The 12,087-nt window shown below is 37.0% G+C and overlaps 1 protein-coding gene across 1 annotated transcript in view; it reads right to left on the bottom strand.

Annotated features, from left to right (window-relative positions):
- URI1 (URI1 prefoldin like chaperone) overlaps window positions 1-9,114 on the bottom strand; it is a 29,634-nt gene extending 20,520 nt beyond the window's left edge. The window contains exons 1-3 of the mRNA XM_031061302.1: window positions 9,059-9,114; window positions 4,958-5,036; window positions 2,525-2,660 (exon numbers count right to left, since the gene is read on the bottom strand). Coding sequence (XP_030917162.1) covers window positions 2,525-2,660; window positions 4,958-4,960 — 139 coding nt within the window. The 5' untranslated portion in view covers window positions 4,961-5,036; window positions 9,059-9,114. The remainder of the gene's footprint in view (window positions 1-2,524; window positions 2,661-4,957; window positions 5,037-9,058) is intronic.
- Between the last annotated feature and the right edge of the window lie 2,973 nt (window positions 9,115-12,087).

Here is a 12,087-nt window from a genome sequence, read left to right on the forward strand (position 1 = left end):
AGACACAAAGTACAATGAAAATGTCTTGTATTTATTTTCTTATAGTGCTAACTCCTGCTAAAGCACTGAATTACTAGGGCTGTACTAATTAAGTTTGTTTCAGTTATCTGAACAGATCTGACCAGCTAGTTATGAAAAAAACACCCATCTAAATTAATCAGAATAATATTGGATAAAAAAATGTAGGTCACTGAAGAAACAAACCATCAACAAATATAGCCAGGTTTATTTCAGCATGAGCCTCTCTTTGCTCTGTTCAGCCCCCAATTCCTATACATCAAAGCCTTTAAGTACACAGTGGCCTTAAACAGATGCTTAAAAAAGCTTTGCCCTGTTAGGACCTTGCCTGGCATGCAGGACATTGGGGACTGTGGCAGTGTAATCCCCTGCAGTGAGGCTGCCCTCTTTTTCCAGTGTGTGTGACCTACTCTTGGAATTTATGTCCAAAACAAAAAGATTATGTACAAAAATCAAATCCCATTGTGTCAATGTGATGATAATGCCCAATACACAGCACCCTGTAAGCTATGCTCCCAAAATGCCACTGAAAACAGAAGCCACACCTGTGAAAGTAACTGCAGTGCAGTAAACACACAACAGAGACTTTAAACTAATACTTGCCAAAAATCTGTCTTGCAAATTTGTGCCACAAGCACCCAATTCATATTACATAGCAATGGCCTACAGGTCTTTCACATACATAACTTTTCTCCTTAGAACAAACTAATAAAAATCTCTAATATTCTCTAAGTTGCATTCATTTAGCATGAAAATGGTTTAAAGAGTTTAAGTCAGTTGTATTATTAAGAGGGAAAAAAGTCTATTTAGGAAAGAAGTAACCTTTTTTCAGAAGCATATGTACTAATATGTTTTTTACCATCTAAAACTGAGAACAGTCCTTAAAAAAAAGTTTTTAGTTAATACCAGTGTTTTGGAGCCTCCCACTGGCAGCCATCACACAGCTGAAGTGAACTATCAGCTGAATAGAGGGTTTATATCCAGCATCAATGACTATTTTGCTTTGAAAGAAATTAGTATTTCTGAGTTCGTATTTTAAATGCAATTTAAAAGATCATAAAGGAAAGAATCCAGCATTTATTGTGTGTCTCCCAGCAGACTACTTAATGTTCAAACACCTACTATGCAAAGGTCAAATGACTTCACTGAACGTAACGGTGACAAAAGTATTCTGCAGCACTGAAAAAAATATCAGATGATCAAAGGAAAAGATCTGGACCTGAGATATCACAAGAGTCACAATAAATAATGTAGATTCAGCTCAGTAAGAAAGAAAATTGCAAAGTTGTGTCAGGAGAACCAGATTAAGAAAGATAATAGGTAAAATACAAATTACATACTTTTGGCAATGCTCTTCATAAAGGAGTATTTTAAAGTAATACAGCAAATGAATTTTTATAAAAAAATCCTTAACTCTTTTTACATTAATACTGCCTGCACAGAATTGGAAAAGAAAGCTTATTCAGATGGGGAACCTCTAGGGTATTCTGCTGCAGGCAGCAACATGGATAGCTGCAGTCAAACAAAAATCCAGTGTAAATAGTTATGATATACACAGGGCAAAGCTGCAGTGAGCCCCCACTCACAGGGACAGGTTACAGGTAAACCAGTATGAAAAAAATGAACTCAAATGCTTGTCTGAAGCAAGAAACAAAGGCTAACAGGCACCATTTTATTTTCCATTTTGTTGTGCTTTTTCTTCCTTGCCATTTACATCAAATATTTTAGGTTCTCCTACTTTCTGCCATAAAGAAGTTCCAAAGTGCACCATGCACAGCTCTTGCTCTGGTCCTGGCTCTTCAAAGCCAAGATCTCAGCAGCAGCTACAAAGAGCTGGAAACCAACCCAGGAATTGCCTATCTGCCCCTGTGTGGGTTTCTATGTAATTGAATTTGGTGGTGATCAACTGCACCAGATCTGGGGAGGTCCAGGAGATCACTCCACGCCAGAGGAACATCAAGGGCAGGAGGCAGAAATGCAGCTGAGCAGCAAGCATAAAAACTAACAAGCAGAAGCAAAGTCCATGTAGAAAGAGAGAAAAAAAATGGAAAACTACAAGGCCAAAAAAAAAAATTTAAAAACCCATAAAACAAACAAACAAACAAAAGCCAAAAAACCCAAACAAACAAAAAAACCCCAACAACAATCAACACACAGGAGACAAGGCAGTAAACAAATAAGAAACAAGACAAGGGAACAAAATATAGGGAATAAGGTAACGAAGAGCAAAAGCACAAGGCAGCGGGGCTACTTCTCCTCTTTGTTACATTTTAAAAAAGTGAAAGGGGGTTTTTAGTTAGGTTTCTTTTCCTAATTAGACACATCCAATCATGTCTCAAGCAAGGATGGAAGACAAGGTGCTAAGCTAATATTACACCTGAATGGGACTTCTGTTTGTGAGCTCATAAAAAAAAAAAGAAGAGAACAGCATAGATATCACTAATTTTATATATTAATACAAGGTACATAATTTTAACTATTAAATTATGTTCAGAAGCATACATACGTTTTTTCCTGTGCTCAACCAGCTCAATGGCCTGCTTTGCTGAGCATTTGGAAAACCAGTTGTCCCCCAGCAGAACAGTGATCTCATTGGTGTGGACAAGCTTTCCTGGCATGAAGGCAAGAGGACCAAAAGGTACCTGTCAAAGACATAGATATCACAAATGAAAATAAAACTTAGCAAGTCATACATGTCTTAAATTTTTTAAAATGTAAACCACAGATTTTATAAAAATAAAAATTCTATAGCAGCTATTCAGTGAATAACCCATCATAAATATTCAAATTACCAGATCCATTTGAATTTAGTACTGTACTTACAAAATCTGGAAGCTTGAATTTCACCAGACAACTTGTTTTGTGACACAGAACTATAGTACAGCTGAATGCTCACTTGGAAAACAAATTCACTTCATCTGAACATACAAACCTTGATAATACAAATTATTTGAGTTATATGCAGACTGCATCCATTTCCTAATAAAAGCCAGATTAGATTTGCTAAGTTTTTTTTTAAATATTTAAACAGGTATGATCAACTCAAAGATGAGGGCTCTTCTCAGAATCTGTCTTGCTAACAGTTAGTACCCAGAAATTCCAGTGTAAGACACTGGGGCTCCCAGCAGGACCACAGACAGTGTTTAATCTCACTCTGCTGGGTCATTCACCAGGCTGTAAACCTCAGCCTCCCAGGGATGCTCCACAAGCAACTCTCACCCTCTAACTGCTCTCCAGGCTAAGGACAAGAGATAAAAGCAGGACACTTCAGGCAGGAGTACATGGGTGACAAACACATTTTAGAACTTTACATCTGCTTCCTAAAATATGAATCCCTCATTTCAACAAGCACTCCAACATCCAGGACACTGGGTTTATGATTTAAGACATCTTCTACTGCCCAAATTTTACAGGCAGTGCTTGGGCAAGTCCTCTGGGTGAGGAGGAGCCTTGGCCACCCCTACCCTGTCCCCTGTCCCTGCCCTGGCATTGTGACCCCCAGGCCCACTGCCATCTGCCTGGCTGCCTGTGGGCTTCAACCATGAAGAAATTCAGAAACCAAAATCAAATTACATCTAAAATGGAGGTGGCATAAAGTCCACATCCACATCAAGCCTCTCTTTTTAGGGTAAAAAGAGATCTATCTCAGATGGTTTTATCAGCTCCCTCTACTTTGTTCCTTCCTCCTCAGTTCCTCAGCACAGCCACTTGCCTCCTCATTGTGTTTGTGCTGAAGTAGAGCATTAGGCCTAATGGACCTGTCTCCCTGGAAAGCAATCTTCCCTCTCTTCCATATCCAGTGCTGGAAACAGTTCTCCAGCAGGCCAGGCAGGACCCTGACACTAAGACTATGCACAATGTGCTTTTCCTACACGTGTGCCCTCCCTGACTTGGTTTTAAAGTAGCACACTGCACGAGCTGCCTATTCACTCTTCCCCCAAAATGATGAAAGCAAAATTAAGCAAAATTAAAAGCATATGAAAATATTTGGCTAACAGGATAGGAACTGTTTCTATACACTTAAAGTAACAGATGTGAGTTAACATTGCTGCTTCAACTAAGAATAAGCACTATCTAGCTTTCTTTAAAAACAGAGTTTCGATGCTTTAAAACAACACATCTTTATGTTTTATATCATATGGCCACACATACACACATGAGAAATGGACTCTACACAAAAACCAGAGCTGTATCACCAGCACAGCAATGCGAAACCCTCCCTTTTCCCACATGGTGAAATGTACTCCAACACTGTCTTACTAAAAACCCAACTCTGTATCTAAGCCAGGCTGCCAAGGAAGACAGCAGTCAGGCACTGAGTGCTGAAATCAGCCACTCAGTTATGTGCATTACAACTTCCCTGTCTTTAAGGATGTATCTGAACCTGAGAAAGGAAGAGGGAAAAAAGAGAAAGAGAAGCCAATTTGTTCAAAATTTTAGTGAGTGCAAGCCAACAGGGCAAATTTTACACAGGGAGCTGCGCAGTTGTTAGGGAAGATTCAGAGCACCAGAAAAGATCGCTATGTCAATGGGAAGACTGGTGGAACAAAAATTAGCAGCACCTTTTTATGTAAAAATCAATGTTCTAGGGTTTATTTCCATGAATCAGGAAATACTACAGCCACTTGCTTCTCAGGAAATGACTAAGTACCATAATTCAGTCATAATTATCGTTTTCTATACAATAGATTTACATATCAAACATGTCAAGTTTTGTGTTAAGCATTTATGTCATCAGCGTCAGTTGTCAGTAACACTGTAATTTATAATGGATTTCAAAGAAAAGAGAAAGAAACAAAAGCAAAGGTTTAACTATTATCATAACAAATGTAACATTACTAAGTACTGGCAACCTGACTAACACCTCACCCCCAGTGCAGGCAGCCCAGGTTTGACAGTTTTAGCCCATTTTCCTGTGTGACCTCTGCCATGTACATACCATGACATCGTAGGACAACTTGTCAGGCAATGTCTGGAGTCGCTCCTGAAGAGCCTCATAATCACTCTCCACCTTCTTCCTGTTGACAAATTCAAGTTGGTTCAATTTCACAGCTAAAGTAAAGAGTTAATGGTTTTCTGCTACTAAATCAAAAACACACCAAAACTACAGAAAAATGAACAGTTTTACTCTAACACATACTGCTGACAGATTAATAACTCATTTCTAAAAGACATGGGATGACAAACATAATAGCTAGATTATTTTCTAATAATGTGTATTAAGATAGGTAAATGATTATTTTAGATTGTGCATGTCTTGTTCAGAATTGGAATTTTTAATGGTGCAAAGAATCAGTTCTTTCACTAGGATTTAGAGTATCTCACTCCATGTTCAATCCCAAGTTATAACACCACCAATATTTAGAAAAAGAACTGAAAATCCAGTTTATGCTTTTTAAGAGGCAAATTCTTCAAATTATTATTTGTGATACACAGCTCATATATTGGCCTTGGTTTGAGCTGACATAAATGAGCAAAATTTTAATTAATTCTGATTTTCCCATGAACTTTGTATTCCTATCAAGAGTCAACACTCCTGAAAGATGGCTCAACCACCAGGATTCTGCCACATCTTCAAGCATCCCTTCTGATACTTCTCTACCTAAACTGTAAATAAGGCTCATGCTATGTATTGCTACCCAGGAGAGAAATGGTTTGGTGAACTGGGACAAGGAATTCATTCCCATGGCAGACACCTGGCTTTTCACAGGACTTTGCAACAAAGTGTTTCAGTGGCTGCAGGGATTTTACTGCGTGCAAAACAAGCAACAACACTCCCTCTAAAAAAGCCTTTTTTTGTAAAGGCATTCTTAAATACTTAAATTTGTCTGGAAAAATTCTTTTAATGGACCCCTGCCATTCTAAAGATGGTCAGAAATCAGCTTCTTCATGAAGTAGCTGGCATATAAATGTCAGGTTTGATGATATTGTTTACTTGTACTTCAAAACAATAAACATATATATGGTAGTAAATTCTGCAATAAAAGGCAACTGAAAGCACGGAGCAGCACACTTAACAATGCTGACCCAAGATGCAAATTACAGGTTTTCTGAGGATGATTCAGGAAAGCAATCTATAAATGTGCTGAAAAATGAATGTCATAGTTGATAACACAACTCTCAAAATATTACTATTGATTTTCTTGGATTCATAAGCAGAGTGAAATCTTTTTCAGCATTCATTTTGAAAAATTATCTGATACTGTTATGTTTGACTCATTTGCTTCACAGTTGAACTCTGGTGTAACCATCCTACTTTATATCTATTTTAAGTTGTTGAACTCATCCTGAAAAAAAAGAATTTAGGTTTTTATGCCACTTGGACATTAAAACCATATTCCACAGAACTGATTTACAAAAGATGCTTGTTGTTGCTTTGCTCTGACAGCAGATTTCTCCCAGACATTTTAGGCAAGTCTTTCTGTCCCTTGCCCACATAAGAGTGAAAACATAATTCACTTCCTTCAAAGAAGAAGGACAAACTCATGAATCTTAGCAAAATGCACTGAGATGTTTTGGGGGAGGAAGAACTATAATGAAAACTTGGTGTCAACAATAACAATCAATTACTTAATGCTATTTACAGAACCCAGCCTTCGCCTGGAGAGATCTGGATTTGAGAAATGGACTCCAAGCAGCCACTGAAAAACAAGGCCTGGCACATGTCTCAAGTGCAGGAGAGGACTCAGTGAGAAGAGCCTGGCATGAAAATTCCCCCCCTCACAGCAGGATTAAACATTTCCATCATTTCATGGCTGAAAGTCACTCAACATTTCTTCATTAACCTGAAAAGAAGACACTAAGGTCTGACTGCTGCGTGTTACTGAATAACCTGATCAGGTCCAGGAGAAATCACTTGCCACAGAAGCTGTGCTACTTTAGAAGCAAAGCATCCTGCTTTTTGTACTGGGACAGCTGCCCTTTGCTGAGCAAACCTCCACCATGGCAATCTCTGAAAGTGGGGTCACATTCTGAACTGTGCCATGCAGATAAAGGAAATTTAAATTGATCATTTTAAATAATTTGCCTCAAACAGCATTACTTAAGGAAGGAAGCTCTCTCTTCATGTAGAGCTGATGCTTTCACAAGCACTGGGGTGTGCCAGTGCTACAACAAGCAATGAAGAACCAAAGGGAACAGGGAGGAGGAATACTGGGACTTCAGCTCTGAACATGTCCCTAGAAGGGGAAATGCATGTCTAGCTATTAATCCCATGCCCAACCCATTACTGGAATCATGGCTTTAGAAATATACTTCAAAAAGTGCACTGAAAATGGAAAAGAAAATAATTTAATGGAAATATACTGAAGCTGAGCATTTTAAGACCCTATTGTTATTCACCCAAGTCTATTCAACATCCTTCTGTGTCACTGACTATTTAAAAGGTTGAGAGTTACATGAACAAATTATTCAGTTGAAACAAGAGCACTCAGCTCTTGCACAATCAAGATCTAAATAAGAGTAGTAAATTTAAAATTTTAAATTTTAATAAGAGTAGTAAATTTAAATTTTAAATTTTAAATTTTAAATTTTTTTTATGAAATAAAGATTGTATGGATGCTATACAAACTGCTTTTCTATATAAAAGAATCAGTAAGTTATTTTTTTCATTAGAGGTTCTGTGGCCAAAACCCCCAAGTTCGTGGGGTCATTGCCAGAGTTTGCATAAAAGCAAACACAGGAGCAACTCCTCCTTCCAACACCAACACTCCCAGGCCACTCCACAAACCTCAGCCCTTGTAAAAAGGAAAATAATTGTCACAATTTTCCAAATGCTCAAAAATCTGATCAAATTTTGCAGCTTTCTGCCAAATAGTTTATTTCTGAAAAGCCCTGTTTCTGAGTGGAAGAATGCACATGTAGAATTTCACATGGGAGCCAGTAGGCACAGACACTGCAAAGCCCCTGAGAAAGTGCATGAGCTGGAGATATTCTGCCTTCCTTCACCACAGCAGCACCAGTAGGCACATCAATATTTCCCTTATTGAAAATTAATGCAGCCCCTGAATTTTAAACAAATGAAACATATTAGTTTTAGATTATTTTTGCGAGCCAATAGTCAGAATTTAATATGATGATGTGTATAGATTGCCTTGATTTTTTTCCTCTTATCCAGTGCTTGCAGCCTATGTGCATTTAAACTAAAAACATTTGATACACACTAAATATAAATTATTTGCTTGGAGATCTTTCAGGCATGAAGAAAAAGCCTCTTAAAATAAATTTAAAATATTATATGCTTGATGGTGTATAACCAAAGGTTTAATCTCACCACTAAAGGGGCAGTTGCTGTGATTCTGCAATAACCCTGCAGACAATAATCAAGACAGCTCCCGTTGTTCTCTCAGTAAAATCATGGTAAACACAGCATGGATATATTGTAATTTGATATCTGTAAGATCAACTGTTATATCTCACAGTAACTCATAATATAAGACTTCATTCACCATTAAATGTACATTTTCCTCAGATGCCATGCAAAACTATTATTTACTAGGTATGTTTTCTATTAACCATAGATTGCCAACAGAGAAAAAAATGCCCAGAGATAATTTTTTTAATATAACAAACCATTTATTTTAAGTATTAAAAACTAAGCTTTAGCATGTGCTTTACTTGGGGGGGGGGGGGGGGGGGTTGTAGCACCATTGTTTCAGCACATAGAGGGGAGCAAGTGGAATTTCCCTACTTACTCCATAGTTAGAAAACAACAATTCTACCCTGGGAGTGCCTTTTCACCATTCAGGCAGATTAAGCATTCATCCAACAAGGTTACTTGGGCAAAAATGACAGATGAGATAGGTTTTTAAGGCAGAAGTATAAACACTGAGGCTCACTGTATTTGTAATTTAATTGTATCAATGAGAAATAAATATATTTTAAGGAGAGTACATTGCAACAATTCTGAGCTATCACTAACTCTTAATCCCCAAAACATGCCAGCAGGATTTGACTCCCATCAGAATAAACAGCAATACTTTACTCAAACATAACTAGGTTACTCATCAGTATTTTAGACATGTAGACTTTTTTTACTTACCAGTGCTGGATTTTTTCTTGGCAGCCAGTGACCACCTGTCATTAAAACAGATAACTACTCATGAAAAAAAACAAAGCTAAGCACACAGCTGCAATGTCAATGCATCAGAAACTAGAACAGGAGCTTTACAGATTTGGTGCTGCCTCTATCCACATTTTTATTTGTCAGGGCAAAGGCGTGTGAATGGTCGTTCTTAAGCAGCACACTTTATCACAGGCTAATGCAGAGTGATAACCACAGAAAAAAATCACAGCTTTTCACTTCTTATTTTGGTACAATACCTGCTCCATAACTATTAGGTGACACGCGATCTGAGATAAGTAGCAGTTTGTGCAATCTGCCGATCTATTTTCAGTGTTACATGTTTGCAGAATAAGAAAACAACATAAATTATAACGAGACATCAATGTAACTCCCATACTCAGTCATTAAAAAGCAGAACAAATGAATCTCACAGCACCAAAAACATTTTTCCTCTATCAGTACATCAACAAATGTCTCCACTGGCCACTTTAACTTGAAAAAGCCCAAATTAACTTTGTGCTGTGTAAATACATAGGTATTTGACACCACAATGGGCTGCTGGCTTCTTTCTGGGTGTCAAAAAAGGTATTTCACTTACTTACTTATGCCACAGGCTTTCCCAAGAGATACAAAAGAATTTACAAAATAAAGCTCTTAACAAAATAAAGGTCTTAATGAACACTGCTAAAATTAAATACTTTTATCTTTTTTAACTGCAATTTTTTAGACTATATATAGCAAACAGGCAGGATACTGAAACCTGTGACCTTCTCTGCCACAATTACATGGAGATTTTGTCTTTCAAAACATATTCTGATCTCTGAATAATAGTTACCAAAAATACAACACAAACAATTTCATTCAATTATATGAAATGCAATGAAGCCATGAGGCAGTTAAATATGTCTAGACAGCTTCTCAATATAAGCGTTTTCTAGATTTTTTTTACAAATTTCGTTTTTCCTTTAGCCAAAATAATGCTAACATTCGAAAGCAATTAATGAGAAAATTTGCAGAGAAAACAATAACATACATTCAAGTACCACTGAAATCACTGGAGCAGATAATTCTTTTTTTTTTCCCAACAACAGAATGAAAGATTTTTTTTTTCAGTTAGCATATGTGCAGCTTTTGCACAACAGATCTCAGACCCTGCACTTCCTACTCATGTAGGAATAAAAAAAATGGGACTACTTTGTGAGCTAATAAGTCTTTAAACAGAGCAAAGTTCTTAAATGAAAAGGATCAGCTTTACATTTGTGGTTATGTTATTTCATAATCCATCAGGAAAGTCAGCCAGGTAGCTCATCCCACATAAGCCAAGTTTAAATTTATCATTTGCTTTAAACTCCTACAAATCAAATGCCTAGCAAAATATCTTCCTTAATGTGCAAGGCAACTATTTTTAAGCTTGAGAGTAAATACACAGACTTGTACAGGACATCAAGCCAGAAATCTAATTCATACTGTTAATATGAAGCCCATTTTAAGAGTAAAGTTTCTGCAGGAGACATAAATTGTCTGTTAATAAAGCCAAGGCACATTGGAGCCCCTCACTAACAAGTAGAGGAGTCCAAGCCTATTCTATCCACATCCTTCATCCTTTCACATTTCGCAGTGATTGTGAAGTACACAACATAATTTAGCATACAAAAATGTTTATGAAATCCTTTAAGAAAGTTTCCATTTAATTGCCCCATTACAGATGAAGATGGAAAAGACAGGAAGCTTTCCATTCCCAATACATGACTTTCCATGCATGAAGTGAGCTGAAAGCACAAAAAGAAAAGCCCTGCAAACCATAAGAGCAGCATGTTCATTAACCTCTACATGATAATCCTTTCGTAGCTGCATATTAACTAGTTACATATTCATAATCATTTACATTATTTAGAGGACCTTCTATGAAAATTTCCAGGCTATATCCATTAGCCACAATGTTAAAGGTTGCACAAGATAGTCTACTTAATGTTTCCAGGAAGCTTTTTTAATTAGTAAATATGTAAATTGGGCACATATGCTTTTTATGTTTTTAGGAAATAGTCCATCAGCAAAACAGCATAGGGGCATATGCTGTTTCCATCACCCTTTATCCCCCTTAAAAAAAAAAAAAGAGAAAAATCAATAACACCAATCAATTTTAATTTAATTCTTCTTCTTTGATATAATCTCTCTTGAAGGGATACCAAAGGGTGGAACCAACAACAAACCTTTTCATTTCAGTGGCCAGCATAAAATGAGACCTTTTACAGAAGTGCTAAAATATACCACCTTAAAAATGGTGCAGGCTGCACTTCTGGAACTGAAGTCTATTAAAAAATAGAGAGAATAAATATTGAAAAACAGACGGAGATCAATTATGCATATGACCTTTATTAGGTCAGTCTCACTGTTTGGATAACAACTGGTCTTATCAAAGCAAAGAAACAAATAGATAAATATATAAACAAATCTTTGATTCTTTGCCTTTAATCAAACACAGGAAAATCATTAGTCTGTCTTCCACACATAATTTATATCCAGAGTTACAATTAAAGAATGAAAAACCCTTTTAGGGTAAATAAAATAAATGACCTGCTTGTTTATCCACTTGAGTTCAATTTACCTGGACAGCTAGTGCCACCAAGTATGCCTTACTTTTAAGGCATCATTGGGAAGCAGTATCAACAAACTCTGAATTCTCCCCTTTTAGACATAAAAATGTATGAGTTTGTGAATGCACATGGTTATCAGTGGCTTATCTGCATACTAAAATATTTATTAAACTACTCTTGCAGCAGACTTAACATTACCTAATCATGGGTCTGGTTATTAAAACAGGATCCACTGTCAGAAAACATATTCCATAGTCTTAAAAGAAAGCAAACAGGCAAATATCTTGTTTCCTTCCTTTTCACCAATAGTGTTGTTAAAATGCAGAGTTTCTCAAGACCCTGACCCACCAGAACCACACCTGGGAGCTCCACAAGCAGCCCCAGGTGACAGAGGAGAGGACATCCCTGCAC

Source organism: Geospiza fortis, unplaced genomic scaffold, assembly GCF_000277835.1.
Source record: "Geospiza fortis unplaced genomic scaffold, GeoFor_1.0 scaffold79, whole genome shotgun sequence".
Classification (NCBI taxonomy): domain Eukaryota; kingdom Metazoa; phylum Chordata; class Aves; order Passeriformes; family Thraupidae; genus Geospiza; species Geospiza fortis.